General features: G+C 63.8%; 1 protein-coding gene across 2 annotated transcripts in view; it reads left to right on the top strand.

Annotated features, from left to right (window-relative positions):
* The window catches only part of RPTOR (regulatory associated protein of MTOR complex 1), a 78,317-nt gene that overhangs the window by 25,606 nt on the left and 25,361 nt on the right, over nt 1-27,350 (top strand). For both annotated transcript variants that reach the window (XM_036340134.1, XM_036340136.1), the window contains exons 3-10: nt 1,756-1,838; nt 10,936-11,094; nt 12,493-12,639; nt 12,994-13,169; nt 15,813-15,872; nt 24,926-25,026; nt 25,342-25,486; nt 26,601-26,676. In XM_036340134.1, the coding sequence (XP_036196027.1) occupies nt 1,756-1,838; nt 10,936-11,094; nt 12,493-12,639; nt 12,994-13,169; nt 15,813-15,872; nt 24,926-25,026; nt 25,342-25,486; nt 26,601-26,676 (947 nt within the window). The remainder of the gene's footprint in view (nt 1-1,755; nt 1,839-10,935; nt 11,095-12,492; nt 12,640-12,993; nt 13,170-15,812; nt 15,873-24,925; nt 25,027-25,341; nt 25,487-26,600; nt 26,677-27,350) is intronic.

Below are 27,350 nucleotides of genomic sequence, written 5' to 3'. Positions count from 1 at the left end.
GGTGCTGGGCTGTGGCAGATGAGACTCACCAGGAACAAGGGCCCTCAAGTGGCGAGGAGCTCAGAAGTGCAGGAGGCAGCGCCAGCCCCAGCACTGTGGCAGCACTGAGCTGTGTGGCCCCTGGTGACCCCGAGCCAAGAGGAAGGGGCCCCGGGCCCTGGCACACCTCTGTGCCTGCAGCTGGAACCTTTGTTCTCGGGGCTCTGGCACAGCTGTGCCCTGTCTCCCTGGCCGAGGATTGTGCCGTGCCTGGGCACCTCCCACCTCCCTGTGCAGTGACGTCTGTGGACAGGACAAGGCTGTGCTTTAACGCAGGGCATCCCAGCCACGCCCCCACCCTGCCCAGCAGCCACCTGCCCCTGGTGTCTGCGCCACCCGCAGATGGGGTTGCTCGGTGGTTAGCGCTGCTGGAGCCAGAGCTACTGGCCCGGGCAGTGCAGCCGGAGCTCCGGCTCCGCCCTCGGGCTCAGGAAGATGCAGGGCCCTCTCACTGTAGCCACTGCTAATTAAAACGCATGTGGATGATGTGGTGACATAAGACGGGGCCATTAAAAGCCATTTCTGGTTTCAAAGTGGCCCTTTGCGATTGCGTGTTTTCTCAATTAAAATCCCCCTCAAGGTGACTCAGCTAATTGGTGGCAGAGCCCTTCAAAGTCCTGAGGAGAAACGTGCGGTCTAGTCGTATGCTCGTTACTGAGGCAATTAGCACATGCTTATGGGAGGGCCGCTGCTCCGTGCACAGCAGTGGGCCGTGTCGCCTTTAGCCTGTGGAGAAGACGCCCACAGGCGGCAGCGGCCAGCCTGGAGGTCAGGCCAGGTCGAGACACATGGCCCGCAGCCGGGGCCCCGTCGTGTCTCCCACCTCCTATTCCCCCTCCCCCTCCCTCTCTGCAGCTCATGTTTTATTAGGTTTTGCTGATTTTGCAGAAGCCCCAGAGGCTTTGTTGTTGTTAATCTTCACACAAGGATATTTTCCCATTGATCTTTTTAGAGAGAGGAGGGAGGGAGGGAGGGGAAGAAAGAGAGAAAGAAAAACACATGGGCTAGGTGCCTCCCGACTGGGGCTGGGGCACAGCGGGAGCGCACAGGCAGGCCGAGGGCCCAGCAGCACCTGGCGGAGCAGGTGTTACAGAAATGGCAGAACGAAAAGCAGCGCGAGTCTCATTTTTTCATAATAAATGTTTATGTTCAAATGTAATGGTTTCTTATTTTAAATAAGTAATTTTTTTTAAAGTTTCTCATCTGAATTTTGAACACATAAAGGCTAATAGACACAACAGAATTTAAAAGTGTGCAAAGAGCTCCTGGGGCCCAATCCGCAGGCGGAATTGCTGGCTTGCAGTGTCTTGCTCTAGAACCGCCCCTGAGACACGTGGGCAAACCCCGAGCCTCACTGTGTCTGCGGGTGTTCCCAGGAGGGTGGAGGTCGAGGTCCCCCCACCCCTGCTCCTGTGTGGAGGGAGGGGCTGTGGTCTGGCTGTAGGCCCTCCCCGCACAGTGTCGGTGGACAGGCGTGCACGGAGCCTTTGCCCCGAGGCCGGACTGAGCACCAGAGGGAGCTGGGCAGAGTGCAGGCCACCGGCACCGCGAGGCCGGGAGGGTGAAACAGGCCTGGTGAGCCAGTCTCCTCTGAAAGGCCACCTGCTCAGCACAGATGAACCCTGGGCCCTGCCGTGTGGTCTAGGGTCGGGGTGACTGGAAGTGAGCTGTGTGCGGGGACCTGCCCCTGTAAAGCCTCTCTCCTTGCTTCCTCAGATCCTTTGTCGATGGGTCCCCAGAAAGCCCTGGAAACCATCGGTGCCAACCTGCAGAAGCAGTACGAGAACTGGCAGCCCAGGGTAAGGCTCTGCGCGTCCTTTCTCGGGGGAATGGCAACTCCTGGTCTCAAGCAGCCTTTGAACCCAGGCGAGAGCTGTGGGCGTCGTCACCACGCAGTTGCACGCTTGGCCCCTCGCTGCACCCCTTCTGGCGCGCCCCGACCTGGCCAGTGTGTTGCTTATTTCGCTGAAGAGTGTCCCGTGTGGCGTGAGCTCATGGTGTGCCTTTCGCACAGGAAAGTAACGCCGGCCACTCGGCAGCTCCATCAGAGAGAGCCAGGTCTCGGGTCTCTGGTCGCGGAGGCCCAGGCCGGCCGTCAGAAGGTGGTGCCGCTGCTTCCTCTGTCACGCCCCCCCACCCCCCACCCCCGCCCCAGACCTATTCCCTTCGCCGTTCTCATCAGCTGGTTTGAGGATTTTAATGGGAAATGAGAAATGTTGGGTGTCTCCAGAGGTGCCTTTCCCTCCGCCCTGGGGGACGGGCCGGCTCTGGCGCCACCTAGGGGTGCGATGAGGAGAGCGGGGGGGCCCCCCCCCCCCCCCCCCCCCGGGTCAGCCTCCTGGGAGCGGACGGCCTAGGCCAGAGGCTCCCTTTGTGAACATTTACCCCGCGATCTGGAACCGGGACTCTGTACAGCACTTACATGGGAGGGAGGAGAGGACCTGGGAGCCAGCTGGTTCCTGCCCGAGAGGCCCGCGGTCCAGTCCCTGCTGCTCCCAGCGCTGGTGACTGTGGCGATGCATCGCATCCTCGAGGGCCCCTGGTGGTCACGTTTCTACTCAGTGGACGCCCGCTCGCTGCACTGAGATGCACAAGGCCGGGCGCTGGAGAGAGGTGCTTCCTGGACCGTCTCCGCGGCGCCGCCCTGGGTGGGGACGGGCGGGCGTCGGCCATCTCAGCCCCTCCGAGAGGAGAAGTCAGGGACCCGCCAGCATTGCCACAACCTGCTCTTCCCTCCTCCCTCTTCTCCTTTAGCTCTTCCTCCTCCCTTTCCTTGCTGTAGGCGACACAGAACCTCTGGTGAAGCTGGTTTGGGTCGGGAAGGAGTTGGAGAAACACGGGGCACCAGGCTGTCGGGCCCAGGTCTCCTTGCGTGGCGGCCGGAGCCGTTTCTGCGTAATTGACCCGCGTGCGCTGGGGAACTAGTTCCTCGGGCTGAATGTCAGGCTCTGTGCGCGTCAGTCTCCGTGGGAGGTGGAGAGAGGGTGCAGCCGCGTTTCCGCTGAGACTGGCGGTGAGGAGGCCACACTCAGTTCACGCGTTTGCGCCCAGCACTTCCCTGTGGGAGCAGAGATCATGAGGCCGAGCATGTAGGGGAATCTCGGGCAGGGCAGGCAGGGGGCAGGGCAGGGGCCAGGGCAGGGCCTGGCAGAGCAGGGGCAGGGCTGGACAGGGGGCAGGACCAGGCAGGGCAGGGCTGGATAGGGTAGGACAAGGCAGGGCTGGATAGGGCAGGGCTGGACAGGGGGCAGGACCAGATGGGACAGGTCAGGGCTGGATAGGGCAGGGCAGGGCAGGGGGCAGGGCTGGATAGGGCTGGGCAGGGCAGGGGGCAGGGCTGGATAGGGCTGGGCAGGGCAGGACAGGGCTGGATAGGGCAGGGCTGGGCAGGGCTGGACAGGGGGCAGGACCAGATGGGACAGGTCAGGGCTGGATAGGGCAGGGCAGTGCAGGAGCCCTGGGAGACGCAGTTGGTGGGCTCCTCTGCTCTCCCCAGAGGGTGCCCCCCACCAGCGGGGGGCGGGGCCACACACCCTCGGGCGGAAATCCGGTTCTCAGTGCTCGCAGGTCAGGGAACCGGTGACACCGTCCCCCGGCAGGTGCCTGCCCGAGCCCGTTGTGTCCGCCTGCGGCTGCACAGGGGACAGGGACGTGCCCACAGGGGCGGCGGGATCCTGCTCGTCTGTGCCTCCTGCTGGCCTTTCCTTCGAGGCGGGGGGGGGGGGGGGGGGGGGCCTCCACCCTCCTCGTTAGTGTTTTGTCAAAAACTGCAAACGGCTCACGTGTGCGTGCTGGTGGCTCGCGTGGCGCCTGAGTGGCCCCGCCTGCTGTCTGTGGGAGCGCTCATGTCCTGCGGCAGCATTTTATTTACCTTCCTGCTCCGGCCTCAGTCATGTTCTCGCTTCATCTTCCCGTCGTCACCGCTCCCGACAGCCTCCCGACGGCTGTGCCTGGCAGCCCGGGCCCCCCCCTCAGCCGCCGCCTCCCGCTGCACCGTCCTCAGAGGCGCAGGCCCTGGGCCTCCTCCTGGATGTGGGCGTGGGTTCTGCACCAGCTCCCGCCCGTGTCCACGCCAGCCCCCCCCCCCCCCCCCCCCCCCCCGGTTCCCGAGAACAGCGCTGTGGTCCCCTGCCTCCCTCAGTGGAGACCGACTATGAATGACAGGCAGGGGTGTCAGCCCAGCGCCCTGGGAGGCTCAGCCGGGGCTGGTCTCAGACTGTCCACACCGATGTGCTCGAGGGGCTGGTCGAGTCTGCTCTCCACACGCCGCTCCTCCCCTTGTGCCCCAGGGTCCTGGGCAGCCCCTGGCATCTGTGCAGCCCCCCGCCCCCCCACAGGGAGCGCACCAGGGGGCCTGGCGGCCACAGAGGGACATGGACTTGTTACGTCTGGCTTTGCTCCCGTAGAGATGGAGTGGAGGCAACCGCTTAGCCTGTAAGTGGGGTTTGAGCAGAGAAGAAAGCGAGGAAGTGTTCGCAGCAGGAGGCCCGCAGCCTGGGGCAGACCCCTCCCTCCCCCTCCCTCCCCTCCCTCCCCTCCCTCCCCCTCCCTCCCTCCCTCCCCCTCCCTCCCTCCCCTCCCTCCCCCTCCCTCCCCCTCCCTCCCCCTCCCAGGGGCGCTGGCCAAGGCCGCTGCCAGCACAGCAGGCGCTGGGTCCTGCCCAGTCACTCCGCTCCCCCGCTGGCTGCTCCCAGCTCTCCTATGCACTGACCTACTTGCAGGGCGTATTTTTAGAGGAACAGACCTGGCTCTGTCCCTCACAAGCCTCTCAAGGATAGTGCCTCTCAGTCCCTCACGGGAGAGTTCGTTCTGTGTGCGACAGACCGCAAAGGAGGACCAGCCGTCGGTGTGAGGCCTGAAGCGGTAGCGCCGGCTGGCCGGGCGGGCGGGCGGGCTACCGCGCCGGCTGGCCGGGCGGGCGGGCGGGCGGGCAGTTTCCCCAGCTGCCCTGGAGCGGGCGCAGAGCTCCGGGGGGCGTGCGGGTGGAAACGGTGCTGCGCTGTCAGAAGCCAGTCTGGAGCACGGAGAACGGGCGTGGAAGTGGAGGTGCCAGGGCGCCTGCCGTCTGCTCGCCATCTGTGCCTGGAAGAGGTGTCAGATGACACCCAGCCGAGCGGGGAGGTGATGGGTTGGAGGGACGGCGCTTCTGCTTCCCTGGATCTCATCTTCCACCGCGGCCAGCACCCTCCTAAACGATAGGGTGACAAATGGTGGAGATTTTTAAGAAATTGAGATAAAATTCACGTAACAAAATTATAAATGGGATCTTACAACACGTGGCTCATGTGTCTGACTTCCCCACTTAGCACAGCATTTTCCTAGTTCGCCCATGGGCAGGCGTGCTGTCACGTGTTTCAGTAATTCGGTCCTTTTTATCTTACAGCCGAGTAGTATCCCCATGCGCGCGGTGCTCACCCGCCCGATCACCTGCTGGTGGGCACGCCGCTCCCGCCTCTGGGCTGCGCACAGTGTGCGTGGGTTTCTCGTGGACGGTTCCCTTCCCTCGGGCCTGTGCCTGGGAGCGGAATTGCTGGGTCAGACGTGGCTCTGCTCTCCTCGTGAGGACTGCGCGCTTTCCGTTCCTGCGTCTTTCCCGTGTCTTCCTCGCCTCGCCAACACTTGTTATTTTCTGAGTTCTAAACGAGTATTATCATCACAGCCATCCTGTGGGCGGTTCTATGGTTTTAAATTGCGTTTCCTTAATGATGAAATATGTCGGACATCTTTTCATGTGCTTACTGGCCATTTGTCCGTCTTCTTTGGGAAAACGATCTATTCCTGCTGGTCAGGTTGGTAGGCAGGTCGCAGGATCCGGAAGTGGAAGGGTGGGCGTAGAGGGCGGGCCGGCAGGTAGGTGGACAGACGTAGATCTGCCATCTCCCCACCTTCCAGTCCGGGCCTTGAGGCTGTTCCTCATCTTTCTCGGTTCCTGTCCCCTCGTGGGGTCTTGCTCACGGATTAATTCCGCTCGGAAACACCCTCCCCCTCCCCTGCCCCTCCCTCCCAGCTGGTCTGTGAAGAAGCACTTAGCTGTGCTCCGTGTCCTTGACCTTGCGGTGAGGGGAGAGCCGGCTAAGGAGACGTGGGAGGGGGGAGCCTGGCGACCAGGGGGAGCGTTTGTCCCGGGGTCGCTCACGGGAGGCACCCGCCTCCCCGGGACCTGCACCTTCCCTGCAGGGACACGCTCCCGGACGCTAGACCCGAACGTGGTCTGGGTGTGAGGGCGCCGCTGCAGGAGCAGAGCTGTTCCTCCTGCACTTGGGAGCCCGCCGCCCGCCAGCTTTTGTGGTTTTCCCCGCCTCCTCGTCTCTGTCGGTGAGCGTATCTGAAGGGACATTTCTTGGGTTGGGCTGCCTTTCGGGGTCCCCGTCACCGGAGGTAAGTGGCTTGCCGGCTGCTGCCCATCGGCTCCAGCTCCCAGGGAGAGCCGTGGCAGGAGCTGCTGACGCTGCTGCGCGTCCGGACCCGCTCCTCTCCGAGTCACCGTGAAGGTGACCTGAGCGTTCACTGCAGGGACCTCCCAGCAAGGGCTGAGGCGGCTGGTCGGTGCACCCTGGGCCCGCGTCGTCTTTCATCTGGGGCGTGGGCGCTGCGTCTGTCGTCATAGTGTGGCCACCGCTGGGGGCTGTGTATTCCCAGTGGTTCCCCCCAGGAAGAGCTGTATTTGTTTTTTTTGTTTTTTTTGTTTTTTAAATATATTTTATTGATTTTTTACAGAGAGGAAGGGAGAGAGAGATAGAGAGTTAGAAACATCGATGAGAGAGAAACATCGATCAGCTGCCTCCTGCACATCTCCTACTGGGGATGTGCGCGCAACCCAGGTACATGCCCTTGACCGGAATCGAACCTGGGACCTTTCAGTCCGCAGGCCGACGCTCTATCCACTGAGCCAAACCGGTTTTGGCTGTTTTCTTTCCGTGTGAAATACTAGAAATATTGCCACTTGGTATTACCTGAAAGTTAGCTTTCTCCAAACTTGTGAAAACAGAGTATTTTTATGACTCACTCCTTCTCCCTGGTCTAACCTTGAGAAAACCTCGTTCCCTCTCCCTCCATCCGGTCAGCTAGAGACATTAAAGATGGGGTTAGCCCGGCTGGTGTGGCTCAGCAGTTGTTAAGCGACGACCTGTGAACCAGGAGGTCATGGTTCAGTTCCCAGCAGGGCACTGCCTGGGCTGTGGGCTCGATCCCCGGTGGGCAGCGTGCAGGAGGCCGCTGATCCGTGACTCCCTTCATCACTGACGTTCCTCTCTCTCCCTCCCTTCCTCTCTGAAACAATAAAAAGATGTGTATTTTAAAAGACGGGGATCCGAACACCCTTGTCCTCTCCGCCTGCGGAGACGTTAAAGGCGGGGATGAGGAGAGGCCCTCGGGCAAGTCACTGGTGTCGTCAAGGCCTGACGCAGGCGTGGCTGAGTGTAAGCGAGGCGCCTGCCCGTCCCACGCTGGCCACGCTGTGTCCCAGAGGCGGAGCAGGAGCACTTCTGCGTGGCTCGGGCAGCAGGCGCGAGGGAGCGCTTCGCACAGGAAGCTTTTTGCTGGCTGCCGTGGATAAAAGCAAGATGCCGCCCGCTGGCGGAGCCCCGGGGCCCTGCAGGCAGGTGGTGTGGGTGGATGGTTGGCGCAGGCGCTCGTCACGGTGTTTACCGGGCCTGTGCTGAGCCAGACGCCGAGTGAAGCCAAACAGGTCCTGCCCTTGTGGAGCGCAGGGCCCAGACCCGCCTCAGCGAGCGCTGCCAGTCCCCTGTCCCCAGGTGGAGGCTGAGGTTGCCCAGGCAAACTCAGTCCTGCCCAGCTCCTGCCCTACCACCGGCTCGCCTCTGAGAAGCGGAGGGAGCTGTCATCCTGTGAGCTGTGAGGAGCAGGCCAGCTCTCACTGGGGCTCGGGGGCGGGTTTTGGCCTTTGGGTGGAGGTGGCTGTGGGACCGTAGGTTCTGTCCCCAGGGACCTGGCCTCCTGGCCGTGGTCGCCCCTCATGTTGCTGGAAAAGGACTCACAAGGGGGCAGCACAAAGGAGAACCAGGCACAGCGCCAGCAGACGCATCCACCCTCACCCCTCATGCCGTGTGCCTGCCCTGTGCGCCCCCTGCCCTGCGTGCCCCCTTCCCTGAGCGCCCCCTGCCCTGCATGCCCCCTGCCCTGCGCACCCCCTGCCCTGCGCGCCCCCTGCCCTGCGCGGCCCCTGCCCTGCGTGCCCCCTTCACTGCGCACCCCCTGCCCTGCGTGCCCCCTGCCCTGCGTGCCCCCTTCCCTGAGCGCCCCCTGCACTGCGCGCCCCCTGCCCTGCGCGCCCCCTGCCCTGCGTGCCCCCTTCACTGAGCGCCCCCTTCACTGAGCGCCCCCTGCACTGCACGCCCCCTGCCCTGCGTGCCCCCTTCACTGAGCGCCCCCCGCACTGCACGCCCCCTGCCCTGCGTGCCCCCTTCACTGAGCGCCCCCCGCACTGCACGCCCCCTGCCCTGCGTGCCCCCTTCACTGAGCGCCCCCCGCACTGCACGCCCCCTGCCCTGCGTGCCCCCTTCACTGAGCGCCCCCCGCCCTGCGCGCCCCCTGCCCTGCGTGCCCCCTTCACTGAGCGCCCCCCGCACTGCTCGCCCCCTGCCCTGCGTGCCCCCTTCACTGAGCGCCCCCTGCCCTGCGCGCCCCCTGCCCTGCGCGCCCCCTGCCCTGCGTGCCCCCTTCACTGAGCGCCCCCCGCACTGCACACCCCCTGCCCTGCATGCCCCCTTCACTGAGCGCCCCCCGCACTGCACGCCCCCTGCACTGATGGTGGCGGGGCAGCTGGAGGCTGAAGCTTCCTCATGCACGTGAAGGTGAGGAGGGGAGGGGCTTGGTGCTCCTCAAACGGTTCTGTTTCTCTTCTGTTTGACCCCCTGGCAGCCTCTACCTGTCACCCATTTCCCTGGCCGTCGATGTTCCGTGTGCAGAGCAGCCCTGGGGACTGTTGGAGCAGGTTCTGTGGTCCAAGGACTGCAGTTGCTCTGTTTTTCGGCCAGAGCCTCGAACGTGCTGAGCGAGCTCAGAACAGTGTTTTCAGTGTCAGATGTCACTTCCTGCGCCCTGTTTTGTGAAGGGCAGGCTGGTGTCGATGACAGAAAGAGGCCCTGCAGCCCTGGAGTATGCTGGGCGGCTCCCTCAGTGCCTGTGTGTCTCTGTACACCCCAGTAGGGGCTGGAGCCAGAGCCACCTCCCAGACTCCCTGGCAGCTAGGCCCGCTAAGCAGCACTTATGCAGGCGGGCGTCTGTCGCAGGTTCCTGCAGAGGGCGAGGGTTGGGAGCTGCCTGGTCTGCTGGCACACGGTTTCTGGCAGCTCGGTCTGCGTTCTGCCCCCGCGGTCCTGCCCAGGGCTCTGACACCTGGTCATCCTGGGGCAGGAGGACGCTGCGGGCAGCAGGGCAGACTTCCTCGGCTCCTTCTCTGCCGCCTCCTCCCCTGCTCATTCCTTTATTCTCCTCTGCTGCCTCCCCTGAAATTCCGTGCACAGGTTTTATGACGTTTGGGCTCTGGACCCCAAGGAGCAATGCCTGGCACAATGGGCACTATCTCAGGCGCGCTGTGTCGTTCCCGCCCGGCCCACACGGTCATAAATCCCAGCAGGTCGCAGCTCCTGCCACTCGCCCTCGGCTGCGGGGCCATTGCCCCAGGCCTCCGCTCCCACGCAGCCTCGGCCGTGCGCTGACATTCAATTTACTCCTGCTCATTTCAGAGCCTTAAAAATATTAATTAATTCCCACGGAGCCCGGGAGGCACATTCCTGATCTCCGCAGCGCCTCTCGCGCCAGCCCGTTAACGCGTCCTTTCGGGCGCTCAGTAAGGAAACAGGCTGTCGTCTCAGTCGCCCGCAGCGGAGACCTTCGCAGAGCCACGGTCCCCGTTTCACTGCCGTCCCTGAGTGGTGTGGCCCGTGGCCGGGGGGAGCCCTCCTGTTCAGGATGTGCCTCGGGGCTCCAGGCAGGCCAGGGCTGGACGTCCCTGCAGGGGAGCCTCAGGCCAAGCGCCAGCAATGTGTGGACCGGGCAGTGGACTCCGATACCAGGAGCTGGAGCCTGGGGGGCTGGCCAGCCCCTGGGTTCTGTTTGGGCCCTTTTCCCTGCTGCCCCTTCTCAGCCCTGGAAGCTGCTCCCCCAGCGCTCCCTGCTCCTGGTCGAGGCCGCAGGGGAGACGTCATCAGTGGGTGGCGTAGATTCGCGTCTGCACTGCTCTCAGCTGTTCTCACACGGGGGGAGGGCCTCGGTTTGGGGCGGCTCTGCTCAGCGTCAGCAGTGCTTCTGAGGTCACACGCCGCCGGCCCCCGAGGGGCGCTCTGGGGAGGTTGCTGGAGAGCCGCCGGGTCCATGCACTGGGCTTCCCTCCAGGTGACCCGTGGCTGTTCTTGGTAGTAGTGATAGTGCTGGTGGCTCTCTTGTGCCCACAAGGAAAACGAATGGGAATTCAGACCCTTTTATGCCGTTAACATTATTCTGTGACTCAGCTCCCATCTTCCCGTTCCCTCCAGGAGCCGCCCGTGTGTCCTGGCCCTTCACGCTGGGGCCAGCGCAGCCAGAGCCGGCTCAGCGGGGCGCCCGCCCTGGGCCCATGGTGTGGCTCACGGTGCTGGCGTGCTCCTCTGCGCCCTTGAGTCAACGCTTTTTAAAAAATGCCCGTCACCATGCCCGGGTGTTTGTTCTCACTCACACGCAGACCGAAGTGGCGGCCGCGCTGTCTGGCCACCACGGAGCCCGATGCTGAGAAGCATCTAAATCCGGGCTGGCACCGGTCACGCGCAGTGGCTGGGCGTTTGGCTGAAACAGACTCGGGCCACTTTCTGGCCACGCGGCTCTTCAGTGCAGGCTCAGAGGGGGGCCGTCTGGGTGCTCCCGCAAACCGTTACGTTTCTGAATCTTCTCCTGCGACAGGCGCGGTACAAGCAGAGCCTTGACCCCACCGTGGACGAGGTGAAGAAGCTGTGCACGTCGCTGCGCCGGAACGCCAAGGAGGAGCGGGTCCTCTTCCACTACAACGGCCACGGGGTGCCCCGGCCCACAGTGAACGGGGAGATCTGGGTCTTCAACAAGGTGAGCGCAGCCTCAGGTCACCCGCCGGGGGGACACATCGGGGAGCTGGAGTGTCCCCAGCACGTGGCCCAGCCCTGCCCCAGGGCTCCGGGCAGCCTCAGGGAGCACCCGCCGGGGGGACACATCGGGGAGCTGGAGTGTCCCCAGCACGTGGCCCAGCCCTGCCCCAGGGCTCCGGGCAGCCTCAGGGAGCACCCGCCGGGGGGACACATCGGGGAGCTGGAGTGTCCCCAGCACGTGGCCCAGCCCTGCCCCGGGGCCGGCGCCTGCTGGGCTCCTCGTAGGAAGGCTCCTGGCTGGGCATTTTTCTGTGAGGGGCACGGGGCTGTTCAGGCTTCCTGTTTCTTTCTGGGTCGCTTCTGGTAAGTTGTATTTTTAAGGCATTTTCCATCTAATTTGACTTTTTAAAAGTTTGGCATAAATTGGTTGCTGTGTCCCTACCTTTTCGGTGCCTGTAGGGCCCGTGTTGATTGAAACGTGTTGACTGTGTCTTTTTATTCTCACTCTCTCTAGCTAGAGGCTTGCCCACTTTACCGATCTTTTAAAAACACAACAAATTTTAGCAACGTTAACTTTCTCTACCAGCTATTCTCTCTTTCACCCTTCATCCTCTTTATCTCCTCCCTTCTATTTACTTCAGTGTAACTGCTCATTGTCTAGCTTCTTAAGGCCGGAATTTGGATCTTAGCTTTAGCCATTCTTCCTTTCTCAGAAGGACCTGAGGCTGTGCCTTTTCTTGCAAGCACAGCTCTGGTCAAGTTTCAGCCCGTCCTATTTTCCCTTTGTCCTGTTCCGACTGTTTGTGCTTTCCCGTGATCTCTTTGTTGACACGCATGTTATTTAATCTCCAAATACTGGAGGGTTTCCCCGCTACCCTGTATCTCACATTCCGCGATCAGAGGCTGTGCCCCAGCCACTCAGGGGGTCATGCCCCTGAGGATGAGGCTCGCCCGGCCAGTGGGGCACGTGTGTGGCTCAGCCCGGGCGATGGGTGCGTCCAGTCCTTCTGTTATCAGCACTGACCTTCCTATTAGAAAACAGGTAACTGCTGTGTGGAGTCTTCTCTGGGGAGGTGCTTACCTATCGGCGCCGCCCAGGGGTTGTTCAGACCGGGCGCCAGGACTGTGGTGTGGTCCCTGGTCCCGCTGCAGCGGAGCTCCGTGTCCAGTGCGTGCGCATTCGGGGAGGGTCCTGGCGTCCGAGGGAGCCGCGCTCGCCTGCACCTCACGCCGCTTCCCGCCCTCCCCGTGAACTGGGCGCCTAGGACAGGCGAGGCTGCCACCTGGGGTCCTGGGACCCTGTTGGAGGTGCCCCCCTGGGTGCACCGGGCAGGACAGGCCGTGGCAGGCCGTGTGGCCGTCGGCTGTGAGTCACCCACGTGCTGTGTTTTGTTTCCAGAACTACACGCAGTACATCCCGCTGTCGATCTACGACTTGCAGACGTGGATGGGCAGCCCGTCGATCTTCGTCTATGACTGCTCCAACGCGGGCCTCATCGTCAAGTCCTTCCGCCAGTTCGCCCTGCAGAGGGAGCAGGAGCTGGAAGTGAGGCCGCGTGCCGGGGGCGGGGCCACGTGCCGGGGGCGGGGCCGCGCGCCGGGGGCGGGGCTGCGCGCCGGGGGGGCGGGGCTGCGTGCCGGGGGCGGGGCTGCGTGCCGGGGGCGGGGCTGCGAGCCATAAATGGTCCTGCACGCTGGGGGTGGGGCTCCTTCCTGGAGGCGGGACTGAGTACGGGGCGGGGCTGCACGCTGGGGGCGGGACGATGGGCTGCATTCGGGAGGCAAGGTAAGAGGGGCGGTCGGCAGGTGGGGGGGGACCTTTTTCAACAGGGAACTGTGTTAAGAGACTCCCCGGTGGGACACAACATCACGTCACAGTCTTCCTTCGTGTTCTCTGCAGGTCGCGGCCATCAACCCCAACCACCCTCTGGCCCAGATGCCCCTGCCCCCGTCCATGAAGAACTGCATCCAGCTGGCCGCCTGCGAAGCCAGCGAGCTCCTGCCCATGATCCCTGACCTCCCGGCCGACCTGTTCACCTCCTGCCTCACCACCCCCATCAAAATCGCCCTGCGCTGGTAAGTGGGCTCCCCCCCGCCTCTGCGGCACCCTCCCCCGCCAGCCGAGGCTCACAGGGCCAGTGTTTTCTGATTTGTTTCATTTTTGCCTCCGTCTTTCTAATGAACAGAAAGCAAAACCTTGAGTAATTCTGAAAATGAGCACATGCCTTGCTCTTCCCATAACTGGTCCCCTCCCCCCCTCGAATATCAATGCAGTGTGAGAGCCCACAGCACATCTTACCTTTGTTTTTTTCTTGGTCTTCGGTTGAGTGGCAGAATTCCATTTTAAATGCACATGGAGCACTTGTGCTTCCGAAGGTAACCCGGTCCCCAGCATGGGCGCCATGGCGCGGGTGACGCCTCTCGGCCCGCAGCACACAATCCGTTGTCTGCCGGGCACACAATGGATGATGGATGGACCGCGGTGGGAAACTTCCCATTACCCTGAGGAATTTGAAAGAGTTTAAATATTCATGGCCCATGTTGCCGTATCCTATCAGCACAGAAAATTGCTCCTGGGTTCGCCCAGCGAGAGGTGGCCGCGTGCAGACCCCGCAGGGCAGGGGTGCGGGCCCTGCCAGCGTGGTGTCGTGTGGTCTCATCTCAAACCCTCACCCCGACGTTTGCCTGGTGGGTTTTCTTGATGACTCACCGAGAATCAGAATGACCTTGGGACCTGAATCCCCACGGCTTCTCGGTGTGGGACTAATGGTTCGTACTCCAGCGTTTCCTAAAAGGCAGTGCCTGTGGGAGGACACGCTCTGTGCACCCCCTCCTTCGCCCCCCACTCTGCGCTGTGAGCCCTCCTGCCTCGGCCCCGCCGTGTCTGAGGACAGAGAGGTCGGGGCCTCAGCCGGGAGCAGTGCAGACAGAGGACAGAGTTGTCCCAGGTTTTCCCTGTGGTGACGTCAGAGCTTGGGCTCCGGCCGCAGGAGCAATGGGGCTAACAGGGAAAGGGTTTTCTCTGGAGGTCTCCACAGGGTGGCCCAGCGTGGCCTGGCTCTTCTGCTGAACCCCAAGATGGCTTCCGGGGATTTCAGCCTCTCGGGTTCTGTACCCTGCCCATGCCCCCCTTGAGTTAGTCGTTTTTCCCCCACACCAGACGGCGTCTGCCTCCCGACACGCACTCAGTTCAGATGAATGGCGTGGCGTGTCGCGAGCTCCACGGAACGTGGGCGTGCAAACCTGACTCACGGCGCTGAGAGGGATGGCAGCAGGCGCCGGGGCCACAGGGAGCGCAGGGGTGATGTTCCTGCGGGGATCCCCCAACAACAACCTCAGGAACCCAGGGAGCCTGGGGGAGGGCTCGAAGGGGAGGACAGGCCTAGGGCACAGCGCAGGAGGAAGGGCGGGGGACGGAGAGAAAGAGGGTCCTTTATGGGACATCAGAAGCACCGCCCACAGGCACACACGTGTGCAGATACACAAACACATACAGAGGCACACAAGTGGACAAATACACAGACACACAAATAGAGGGAGACACACACAGCGGCTCTCTCTCTCTCTCTCTCTCACACACACACACACACACACACACACACTGCAGATGGTTCAGAATGAAGCATCGGCAGGGAGCCTGCAGCACAGCGAGAACAATTAGCTCCGCGCCGGAGTCGTTCCAGAGGCGACGACGTCCTATTAGGCTGCCTATTAATGTAATTCATCATCGTAATAGGAGGACGGAGGACAGTTATTTGATAAAATTGAAAATGAATTTTAATAAAAACCTACAAGAATAGAAGCAAACTCCCTTTGCAGGGGGGAGGTTTTCTCTAGGCCGCAGCCTGCCCCGCCCCGCCCCCCCCCCCCCCCCCCCCCCCCGCCAAGCCTCCCTGCGCCCTGAATGCAGTGGGAGCTGCACCAGGGTGTTGGCCAACTTGGATCAGCCACCCGGCTCCTGGGAAGCGTGGTCAGTCCAGCAGCTGGATGAGCAGCGGGATGGAAGGTGCACATGTTCTGAGAGAAGCAGATGTGCAGTGTTTATGCGTGATCTGGGTTTCAACTTCGCAAAAAGCCAATAAACGCGTTGGAAAACTGTTAGCAGAAACACGCGTGTTCAGCACAGTGGCCTTTGGGCCGTGAACCGAATGTGCAGGCCCACATGGCAGTTAGGGGGCTGCCTCCAGAGGGCGGGGGCGGGGGGCATCCCTGGCAAGGAGCTGAGAGACGTGGAGAAGCTAAGGAAGGCGTTACTCAACACTGAGGATTTGGGGCACATGGCTAACCATTAGAAACCTAAAACCCTACCCTTACCTCAATGAGAGAAATTCCAAATATACCAAAGACTTAGGTGCCAATGAGGAAACGCCCAGGGAGTGGGCCGGGGGGACAGGGCCTGAGAGCCGGGGCAGGGGCGGCCAGGAGCCGCCCTGTGAGGCCTGCGGAGGCCCTGTGTCCCCCCTGCACACCAGGAGCCGCCCTCTCTCAGCAGGTGCGATGCCTGACCCAGCACTTCCTCCCCACAAGGCTGGCTCTGGGCACCAGGCCGAGAACCGGTGGGAGAGGGGCAGGGAGGGCAGCAAGCCTGGGCACCGACTGTCTGGAAGACATGAGATGCTGGGCTTGGCCAGGGCTGCGGCTCTCCCCGTGAGGACATTTGGGGGCGGCGGCATCTTCCCGCCGAGTGTCCGCCGCGTGTGACCGGTGCTATCCCCACAGGTTCTGCATGCAGAAGTGCGTCAGTCTGGTGCCCGGAGTCACGCTGGACCTGATCGAGAAGTGAGTGAGGCGGCAGGGCCGGGCGGGGCGGGTCTCCTTGCCCCCTCAGGCCCGTCCTGCGCGTGCATCCTGCTCTCCAGTGGAGGCTGTGTGTGGATGGCACCTCAGCGCCAGCCTAGGACACGCTCAGCTGGGGCCACTTTAAAGAAAGAGAATAAAAAGCCAAATCCTTTTGATTGTTTAAAAATCCTCCAATGCTGAGAGGGGCACACTACACGTCTGCTCCCTGCGGCATCCGTTCAGAGCCGGGGTCGGCCGGCCCCCGACTCCCCGCGTCCCCCCGCCCCATGTTCTGTCTCAGGCAGATGCCAGGTGCGGGCAGGAGGTGAACTCTGGCGGTTTGAGTTGCGTGACCTCTGCCCGTCCCTCTGGTCAGTGGGCTGGCTCGTCCGCTTCTGGTTGAGAACCGGTTCGGGTCTGACACGCATCTCGTGACCCTGCTCTTGACCTGGTCTCTGTGTGTGTGTTCGCCTCGCCTGTGGCCTCCCGAGTCGGGCAGGCGGTGGCTCAGCCCTGCTGCTCTGGCCACGGCTTCTAGGATTCGCACGGAGAGCTCGTCTCTAAGTCTTTCAATGCAGAATCGTGTGGTGAAACAGCCAAGGCCGAGTTGTTCCGCTTCCTTAATATACTTTTTATTGATTTCAGAGAGGAAGCAAGAGGGAGAGAGAAAAATGTCCATGATGAGAGGAATCATGGATCAGCTGCCTCCTACACAACCTCTCCTGGGGATCGAGCCTGCAACCCGGGCCTGTGCTTTTGACCGGAATCGAACCAGAACCTTTCCGTCCACAGGCCGACGCTCAATCCATTGAGCCACACCAGCCAGGGCCGAGGCTGAGTTTATTGAATGAGGTGGATGAGCAAGTCGGCCTCTGGGTCCCTCCCCTGGTCAGCGCCTTGCCCGTGAGCCAGGGACGTAGACGAGAACGCACGCCTGAGCCCTCCGCAGGGACCTCATGCTCCGCCACGGCGCACTCCTCCCGCAGAGGCGTGCTGCGTGGCCCCGCGTGGAAGGGCCGGCAGCCACGCGGCCAAGTGGGAAACGAGACCAGTCGCGCAGCAGGACACCAAGCAGCCTTCAGAGCAGGCGCTGCGGGACCTTGGGGAGGCAGGAGGCTGTGTCCCTGGTTGGTAGGGGAGGAGCCGTGTTAAGTGGCTGATTTTTTCCCACCTTTTAAAATTTTTTACAATAATGAGGGCACGTAGAATGCATGTGCACGTAAACTTGAAGAACCAACAAAGTACGAGTAGAGACCTATAAGCAGTGCATGCATGTAGAATTCTGTACATTCAAATGCACGCAGAGGCCGTGTGACAGCGTGCGACTCGCCCCGCATCTGTGCGTCAGGGCGCTGTGCACACGCAGACGGGCCATGTGGACGGGAACAACCAGCCTGCCCTGGGCCGGGGCCAGTGTGGGAATGGCGACCCTTCTGCTCGCGTTGCCGGGGTCGGCGCAGAGCCGGCAAGCTGACAGCGCCCAGCTCTGTGGGACGGCGCCGTGGCCCGGGGTGCTGGGCCGCCTGGTTAGGGTCCGGCAGGGGCAGCTCCGCAGGCTGTGACTGACCCGGCGTAAAGCCGCGTCCGGGGCAGCCTGTCCATCCTGCGGCGACCCCGTCAGGAGACAGGAGCGGGGCCTGCGGGCCGTGGGCAGTGGTCGCGGGCAGCTCCCCTGGCGTGCAGAGCCGCGCCCCAGGCGCCTGCTTCCTTCTCAGGAGTGTCGGTGTGACGCGGCTCCACGCGGCCGGGGCTGGTGACAGACGGCCTACGCGGCTGCCACACACGGGCGCTGAGCACACAGCGTGTCCTCGGGAAACGGCCCATGGAGGAGTTTTAGAAAATGAGCGACCAGGTCTGCCTGGTCGGGCGTCTGGCCGGCTGGTTTCTTGAGATTTCAGGGTCCGGGAAGCTGCCCGCTTCCCAGACGACGCTGGGCGCTGTCCTGGCGTCTCCATCTCCCTCCATTTCTAAGTCACGACACACCGATCCCTGCCCTGCATGTTCCTTACACACGTGATTCCTCAACGACATGCGTCCGGGTGGATCCCAGCAGCGACACCTGGTGGTGGCAAGGGTGCTTCTCACACGCGCAGCCTCTCCTGTGCTCGTTTCTGTGGTTTGACCTTGGCCTCCCGATGACCTGGAGCGCGCAGAGCCCTGCGGCCCCTCCTCTGGTTACTGGCCAGGAGCCTGGCGGTCAGCGCCTCGGCCCCCTGCTGGCGTGTCCCCGGCAGGGGGGGGTCCTCCGGCTCAGGCCCTGCCTTGATCCCGCCCGCGGTCGGACAGCCAGCCCGTCCTCCACGGTCCCGGTTTAAAACGTGAGCAGCAACTTCATCCCCAGAACATGTGCCACAAAAGGGAAGAATCGGTGAATTGAGCTTCATCAGAAGGTACCATGTTCACCATCTGCGGGCACCGCTGAGCGCGAGCGGACAAGCCCCGAGTGGGGGATGACGTGTCATCACACAGCTGACAACGGGCCTGGATCCCAAGGACATGAAGCTAACGCCCCAAACGAGCAGAAACACCCCGTCAGCACGTGGGCAAGAGGCCTGGGAGACTGTCCCCGAGAGGGCTGGGCGCCAGCACGCAGGTGAGAAGATGCCCGCATCCTGCAGCGGGAGGCAGGGGGAAGCGAGCGAAGACTGCAGCGAGGTGCCGCGCCCCTGTCGGAGCCCCAGCGTGCAGAGCGGGAGCGCCTCGGGGCCGCCACTGGCACTGCCCGTGGGACGGGGCCCGCGGCCCCTGGAGAGTGGCCAGGGGCTCGGGGCCCAGTGGTCCACTCCTGGGTGCTCCCAGCAGCCCGGCGGGATAGCCTGGACGCCCGTGGGTGGGCTGTGTTTATTTTTTACGCCGGGACCGATGCTAGACTCTAGGACTCTGGAAATCCCACGTGACACGGCCGCGGACACCAGGCAGTGCCGGCACGTGCTCCAGGTGCTCCCGGTAAGTGTCGGTCCTCGTTCGGCAGCTGGCGGAGCTTCTCCTTGGAAAGAAGCTGCTGCCCATTTCTGTCTGAAAGCCTGTTAATGTGACGTCGGGGGACACCTCACTATCTCACCCCCTTCACTCGCATCTTCTGGAGATTTCTTCTCGAAACATGCAGCTCTTAGTCCCGGCTTCGACCCCGGGGCTGGTTTGGGCTGAACCCACTGCGTCAGGGCCACCAGGGGCTCCATCAGGCGCATGACTGACTCCTGGGAACAGCAGCCGGCAGCGCAGTTCCGGCCGCCCTGCCCCGCCCCTCAGAGGGCCAGGGAGCATCTCTATGTTAAAGTTTGTAAGTAGCTGGTGTTTGGAGGAGCCATGGGCCATTTCAAAATATATAAAATGTTACTAGTTTGAGAGACGTAAATAAAGTGACTGCACGGTGTTGACAAAGCTGTCGGAGTGGCTGCGGGTGAACCAATTCCGATGATCTCCGCGAGCCGCGCGGACAGTGGCAGCAGGGCCCACGCGTGGACGTTAAGGGACGTCTCTCAGCTCTGAAACGAGGTGATGAAACCCTGAAGCAGCGCTGGAGACATGGTGCTCGGACAGCTCCGGGATCCAAGCGCGGAGCGGGCAGGAGCATTCCTCGTGGCCGTCTGTTGTGTAACCGCATCTTCAATAGCTCAGGGCGCGTTTTCACAGCCCAGGGCCCCGAGCTCCAGGCCAGAGGGCAGGGCCAGGGCCTGGTGGGCTCACTGGAGCTGGTGCTGGGCGTGGAGAGCAGTCACCGTGGTTCTCGTGGCAGAGACTCGGAGAAGAGTCCCGGGAGCATGGACGGGCGCCTGCTGTGTGTGCCAGGTCTGCCTGGAGCTCTCCGAGGCCTGCCCGGGCCTCTGAAGGGAGGCTCCGCACTAAAATGGGAGCCCGGGCAGGTCCCCTGGCGGCGCTGGAGCGGGGCTTGGCCCAGGCCTGTGCGCGGAGCCCAGCGTCGCTGTCCCCAGGGAAGGGGCCGTCCTGCCCTCAGCCAGCGCGGTGGAGGGGCTGCGGGGGTGGCCGGGCGGCTCCGTCGCTGAGGTTGGGATTCTCTCTGCTGTCGGGTCGGCGTCGGGCCAATGTGTCATGTTTGAAAGGAAACTATGAACAGCTCCCTGTCTTCACTCAGCCGGAGCCTCTTTCCAACATAACATCGTGTCGGCGGGGAGGTGGGGAGTCAGGAGCCCGTCAGTGCCCCACGCGCTGGTGGGTGAGTGGTGACGCGGGAGCTGATTCAGACGGAAGTGGGACAGCACAGCCCAGAGGCCGCGGGGAGGGCGTGCGTGATGGTGGGAGTGCGCTGTGGGGATGGAACAGCCACGGCCCTCCTGCGCCACCGTCTCCCTCAGCCACCTCCATCTGTCAGCTCAGCGCCCGGCTGTCCCCGGACCAGGGTGCTGGGCGAGGGCTGGACCTGAGGGGCGCACAGTCCCATTGTGTTGGACACTCACCCCACGGCCGCCGCCTGGCTTGTCCTGATGAGCCCTGTGAGGGGCTCGGCTCAGAGCGGAGCTGTGGACCGAGGTGCCGAGGCAGGGAGAGCCTCGGTTCAGGGGCCTGGCGCCTGCACACACTGGCTCATCCCCTCACGGGCCGGCACCCCGCCCTTGTCATCAGAACAAAGGCCACAGAGGCTGTTTCCATAGCTGCGACATGGGGTGCGGTTCCGCCACCCAGCGGATCTATCCGGATCCACCAATGCCGTCCCCTGCCGGGCCCCCAGGACTGCGCTCCGGGACATGCTCTGACCCCAGGAAACGCACAGAAAATCCACAGGGCGATGCTCCCGGCCCCGGGCTCGGACTGACTTCCGAGGGGCCCTGGAATCTGCCTGTTTAGCAGAGTCTGTCTTCCTTGTGTCAGACGCGTTGAACAAGCAGGTGGGGACCTGCCCTTTCTCCTCGAGCCTGGTCTCCCTGGGAGCCCCCTGCGCAGCCTCTGGCTCGGGGACGGGGGCAGCTCCTTATTGTGCAGGAACGTCAATACGAGGCGGGGTAGCTCCGGTGGCTGTTAACTCCTGCTCACCAGTGAGCCGTGGAGATCATCACCCCTCTTCCTTCCGAATTTAACAACACTTTTCTGCCTGTGCTCCACAAGCCGGTGAGCAGCCCGTTCTGCGGGAGCTGTTGTAGGCAGAGCGCGGCCAGGCCGCACCCGCGCAGGAACGGTGGGGCTGAGGGACTCCCGGGCGTGTAGCCAGCAGGCGGTGCGCTGCCTGCGCGGCTGTGAACATCGGTCGGCTTCTCGAGTGGGTCGTGCGAGTCTGCCGCTCGCCTCGGGCTCTGCTCGCCCCACGGCCTTGTGTCCTGGAGAGGCTGCCCGGGGCCTCGTTCACGCTGAGCCTTTCCCACTGCGGGTCTGCCTGCGCGGCCTCAGCAGGACAGACACGCCGTTTCCCAGGAACACGCTGCTCCCGGGCTCTGTCCGAATGTGTGTTGGCGTGTGGCGGTGTCACCAGGGGAAGTGCGTTTCTTGCTAGGACTTGTGTCCACGTGTGCATCCGTCCGTGTCCGCGGTCCCCTGAGCACCTGGTCGTCCTCTCCTCACATGACAGCACAGCCGAGGGGGGAGACAGCCCGGCGAGAAGGCAGCCGTTGGCTCGCTGGGCAGAGCGCCCTCGGCAGACCCTCACCTTGCTGGCACCTGACCATGGCCTCTGGTCTCCAGACTCTGAGAAATAGATCCCGGTTGGTTGAGCCGCCCAGTCTGGGCATTGCATCATGGCCGCTCGAGCTGACCAGGCCACGGTGCCTGGAGGTTTTCCATCGGCCACTGCACCCCCCCTCCGCCCTCCCCTTCTGGTCCTCCGAGGCCCTGCACTGCCTGTCCACACCCCATCTTCTCTCTCCTCCTGCTGGCCCTTCCGCATCCTGAGCCCTCCCCTGCCTCTCCAGGCTCTCGGGGGTGCTGCTCAGCCCCCTGCTGGTTTCTTCATACGCGGTATTCATAGGTTCTTGAAATCCTGGTTTGCAGACTTTCACAGTCCCCAGCTCTCTGCCAGCGTCCCAGCCTCTCGTTTAATTCCGTGGACATCTCCAGTGCAATTACTGTCGCAGCTGATCTCACGCGGTCCGCGTCCTCGTCCTCTCTCCTCCTCTTGGCTGTGTCTCTGGTGTCGGTGCCGGGAAGGCCCGTTGGGCTGGCAGTGAATGCTGCGAACTGGACATGGACATCGTACCGGGCCTCGGGGTGGCTGGAGGCGTGAGGTCTGAGTTGTTTCCAGCTCATGCCCAGTCCTGGCTCAGAGCCCATCTCCGCGGCAGCCCCTCCCCTCCCTGCCCTCCAGCCAGGGGCCTGCCGGCCGCTGCTCCGCCTCTCAGCCCTGCGTCAGGACCACAGGTTCAAGGCTGGGCTTCCCTCGGGCCTGGCCAGCCCTGCCCTGACATCAGAAAGGTTCCCCAGCCTGTCTGGCTGCCTCCGCGGGAGGCGGGTGAGTCACCTCGGCTGCCACCGCCAGGAGGGAGCCCGGGACACGCGGGCGCAGCTTCCTCAGGCCCGGCAGCAGCCCTGCGGGCGGCACAGCGCTGCGCAGAGCGTCTGAGCCAGTGACGAGAGTCGGAGCGCTTCCTGCTCCAGCAGGCGCGGCGGCACTTCCCACCGGCTCCCTCGCTGCCTCCTCCTGGCCTTCGCCCGCAGGCGCTGTCCCCCAGCCGTCCCCCAGCCCCGGGCAGCGGGAGGAGAGGCCCCTCCTGCTAACAGCAGCGCCCACACCACGCACGTCACGCTCGGAGACACGGGGCCGCGCTGAAGGGGCTCCGACTGTCCTCCCCTGAAGCCCGAGGCGGGCAGCGGGCCTGGTTCTGCACGGCTTTGGGCAGGAGGCCCGAGAAGCAGTGACACGTGTGACTGGGTTGGTTCCGGAGAATGTCAGCCAATGAAGAAACGTTTCCAGAAAATGTGCTGGCGGTGGTGGTCCCAGCCTCCCCGCGGGGCTGTCTCCCGGGCCGACCGCGGCCGTGTCCCACGCTGGACGCGTGCAGGGCCAACCGCGGCCGTGTCCCACGCTGGACGCGTGCAGGGCCGACCGCGGCCGTGCCCCACGCTGGACGCGTGCAGGGCCGACCGCGGCCGTGACCCACGCTGGACGCGTGCAGGGCCGACCGCGGCCGTGACCCACGCTGGACGCGTGCAGGGCCGACCGCGGCCGTGACCCACGCTGGACGCGTGCAGGGCCGACCGCGGCCGTGTCCCACGCTGGACGCGTGCAGGGCCGACCGCGGCCGTGACCCACGCTGGACGCGTGCAGGGCCGACCGCGGCCGTGTCCCATGCTGGACGCGTGCGGGGCTGGTGTCAGCGTCGCACCCGACAGAGAGCATAGGCCCAGCACACAGACCCCCCAGGGCTCCTTCGAGACGCTCACTCCCCTCCCGCTGCTGCCCAGCTGGGAGTGTTTTCAGCATAGATATGTCGCTCAGTACAGAGAGGCCATAGAATCGGCGTCACCGTGTCCTTGCCAGGCAAGCGTCAGGGGTAGTGCTGGGTGCAGCCCTTCTCTCAGTGTGTTTGTGAGGTTTTGTTTTGGTTTTGTTTGTGTTTGTGTTTTGGGTTTTTTGTAGCTTTTTAAAAAATATATATCATTATTGATTTCAGGGAGGAAGGAAGAGGGAGAGATAGAAATGTCAATGATGAGAGAATCATTGATTGGCTGCCTCCTGCACACCCCACAGTGGGGATGGAGCCCACAACCTGGGCCTGGGCCCCGACCGGGAATCGAACCGTGACCTCCTGGGTCACAGGTGGACGCTCAGCCCTGAGCAGGCCGGCCCGGCTGTGAAGGCTTTCACGTAACAAGGACGCAGCGCCCCTGCACAGTGTTACGTTGACTCATCTAAAGTGACCTGGCTGTGCACACAGGGACCCCTGGAGGGGTGGTCGGTGCCAGTGTGTCCGGTCGCCCTCAGATGATGGCACTTGGACGATTGTCTACCTTCTTATCACTGGAGTCGCTTTAGGGAGTTTGTATCGTTTGCTTGGAAAGTGGCAGGCAGAGGTGCCGGAGCGGCCAGGCCCGCACAGCGGGGCGCGACCGGCCTCTGTCTCTGCCGCCCTGTGCCCTGCCTGGCAGTCCGTGCGGCCCGTTCCTGCGGCCTCAGCCTCAGTGACGCGGCGGCTCCAGGGCCGGGACGTCCCTCAGGCTCCGGTACAGACGGGGAACAAACTCCACTGCTGAGAGAGTTAACGTGCCCGTGACGGCGCAGTGTGGGCGGCCCAGGCCTGCGAGGCGTCGGTGGCGGGCTGCCCACGCTTTCCCGGGAGCTCAGTGAAGGCCAGTGGACCTTCATGGGGGGGAGGGGGGAGGGCGTACATTTATCCCTGCGATTGTCATAGTCAGAACTCAGAGCGACCCTGACATGGCCTGGGAGCAGCTGGGCCTGCGTCCCTGCCCCGGGCTGACGGGAGCTGCTCAGGGCTGTGCGCCTGCAGGTCTGGAGACAGACCTTGGTCAGGTGTCTGTCCTCAGGAGCGCCATCCTGTCACCCGCCCCCCCCCCCCGAACCCCTGCGGCCTCCGGGCCCCGCGCAGGAGGGCGAGGCTGAGCCAGGCTCACTTGCAGACGGACGAGCGTCACCCCGAGGTCTTTCCTTCTCTCGGTGGCGTCCTTGCTCGCGCTGCGTGACGGTGACGGTGTCGTGTCACTTGGTCGGAGAGCAAGCGCGCCCCGTGCCGTCACAGCATCCCCCACAGCAGCTTCGGGGCCGCAGTTACTTCCTCGTGGCTGTGCCCTCGTGACCCCTCTCCCGTGTGGGTGACGGGCTGCTTCTGACGCGTCCCTGCTACGCACGTGTCTTCCCCTCGGGTTCAGGACGGAGGTCGGCTGCGGGCAGGATCTTAGTCTGTGAAACCTTATAAAGTTACACTCTCGCCTCCGGCCACTTCCTGGGGACTTCCCTGCGGGAGGAGGAGGGTTTTCTGTGACTGCGGGGCCGCAACGAGCTTGCTGTGCGGCGGGCGGGGCACCCACGCTGCAGGTGGCCGGCTGCCTCTGCGGACATGCCCGCCCAGGTTCCCGGCCTCACAGTGAGCCCCTGCTGAGTCCGCAGCCGTGGCTGTTCCGCCGTCGCTGACGGAAATGCATGTGTCTCCTAGGATCCCCGGCCGGCTCAACGACAGGAGGACGCCGCTGGGCGAGCTGAACTGGATCTTCACGGCCATCACAGACACCATCGCGTGGAACGTGCTCCCTCGGGGTGAGGCACGAGAGGGTCCGAGGGGTGAAGTGGGTTCTCGCAGGCAGAGAGCTGGCGGGGGCGGGGGGGGGGGGGGGGGGGCGGGCGGCAGGCGCAGGCACCCGGGGTTCTGTGGGGGCGCCGGTCAGGGCTGCGTGGTGAGGGGAGCTGCGCGTGCCCCTGCTCTGACCGTTGCCAGTGTCCTCCCCGCCGCTGGCCGTGTCCACGCTGCCTGACGCAGCTGCCAGGAGCCTCGCAGCGGCCGGGGCTGGACGTCGGGGCCTCTGGCTGGAGCTTGGGCGTGCGTCCTGACGGGGCCGCGTGTCTCGCCCTCAGACCTCTTCCAGAAGCTGTTCCGGCAGGACCTGCTGGTGGCCAGTCTGTTCCGCAACTTCCTGCTGGCGGAGAGGATTATGCGCTCCTACAACTGCACCCCGGTCAGCAGCCCGCGTCTGCCCCCCACCTACATGCACGCCATGTGGTGAGTCCCGGCTCCGCCTGCTTCGGGCCCCGGGGGTAGCCAGGCGCTCAGCTGCACCAGGAGGGTCGGCCCACCTGTGCCCAGGGTTGCCAGCTGCTGCCCCAGGCCCGGGCGTCTGGTGGGTTCTGCAGAGCCCATGGTGAGACCGAACCCTCAAACGGCAGAGCGCCCTCCCTCCTCATGAACAGACCGGAGTGTGTGGGTCCCGGGGGCCCCGCCCAGGTGGTCAGAGCGACACTGGGGCTAAATGATGGACACCAGGCTGCGATCTCCGAGGTGTGGTGGGAGGCGGGGTTTTAGCGGGAGGAAGGGAGCCGAGCGCAGCGAACACGGAGTAACACCGTCCCGTCCGGAGCCCTTGCAGTTCTCGGCGGTCATGACCTGTGCCCTCTGAGCCCAGCGAGGGTGCCTGGTGCCGACTGATCCGTGTGGGCCCGTGTCCTGAAAGCCCAGCTCTGGTCTGGGTGGCCCGTCCTCCAGGTGGTGGTCCGTGGAGCACCCAGCTGCCCGTGGGGGGCGGGGAGGGACCGAGAGGGAGGGGAGCCTGAGTGCAGGACCACCACGTGGGCCGGGCCGTAGGGGACGGGAGGCGGCGTGAGCGTCCCTGTCCCTCCGCTGGCAGCCCCGCCGAGCCCCCTGCCGTCTCGGCTCCCAGGGGAGCCCGCGGGGAGGTGGAGCCCAGCGGCGAGGCCCAGAGTGGTTGTGTGGGGCCCGGGTGATGGGCCCGGGTGCTGACAAGCCAGCCCTGACTCCGTGGGCACCGCGCGGGCTTTGGGGTTGGTGGGGGCCTCAGACAGACCTCCTTTCTCCCGGCCTCACACTGGCCTGTTCCTAGGGAGGCGCGTGGCCTGGCCTGCGTTTCTCGGTGCCGGTGTGTGACGCTGCCCCTGCCTCGCTGGGCAGGCTGCGCGCGGACGCTGCTTCAGGCGGTGGGAGGGGTCCCTCTGCTGTTCCCAGGCCTCTTTCTCATTTCAGCTTGAGGAGAAAAGAGCTACAGACAAATGGCTTTAGCTCCTCTGCCTTCCCGGGGCCTGGCCCCGCTGCTGCCCTGCTCCGCCCTGGGTCCTGGCGGGAGCCGGTCAGTGATGCCCTGTGTCCTCTGCTCTCTCCCCAGGCAAGCCTGGGACCTCGCCGTAGACATCTGCCTCTCCCAGCTGCCCACCATCATCGAGGAGGGCACTGCGTTCCGGGTGAGCCCCATGGCGCCCTGTGGGGCCGCCCTCTGACCTGGTCTCAGTGCCCATGGGGGTGGGGACGGGACTCGCGGTGCCCTGCACCCACCTGCACTTAGAGCTTAAAAGATGTGGGTCTGTCCCTGGCCAGTGTGGTCAGAGGATAGGGCATGGGCCCCGCCCACCAAAGAGTCAGGCGTGTGCGTGCAGGAGGCAGCGGCCTGTGTCTCTCACGTGGATGTCTCTCTCTCTCCTCCTCCCTCCACTCTAAAAATCAGCGGGAAAATACCCTTGGGTGAGGATTAACCAAAAAAATAAAGACAGATGTGCGTCCACTGGGGGTCAGCGTTAGATTGGAGGCGGTCAGCTCTGGGAAGCCCCGTCTGCTGAGGCGCTGCTGTCGTACCTGCTCTCCTCGCTGGCACCCCCGCCCCCGCCGCCTCCAGCCGGGGGCACTGCACCCCAGCGCCTGCAGCCTGGCTGCCTCCTTCGTCCCTCCCCTCCCCCGCTGGCGACTGGGGTTGCACATGAAAGGGACTTTCCTTGAGCTGCTGTCCTGTGTGCGTTGCCCTGACCGTGGACGCGGTCAGCAGCTCCGTGTCTTCCTTGGCCCCTGGTGGATCCTCTGTAACCTGCCTGTTGAATCTGTCGGTTTCCTCTCCTGCCCCCCGTTTCTCACCGATGGGAGCTGG

The sequence above is a fragment of the Myotis myotis genome, unplaced genomic scaffold (genome assembly GCF_014108235.1).
Source record: "Myotis myotis isolate mMyoMyo1 unplaced genomic scaffold, mMyoMyo1.p scaffold_m19_p_17, whole genome shotgun sequence".
NCBI lineage: Eukaryota > Metazoa > Chordata > Mammalia > Chiroptera > Vespertilionidae > Myotis > Myotis myotis.
This window is presented reverse-complemented; position numbering and strand designations above follow the sequence as displayed.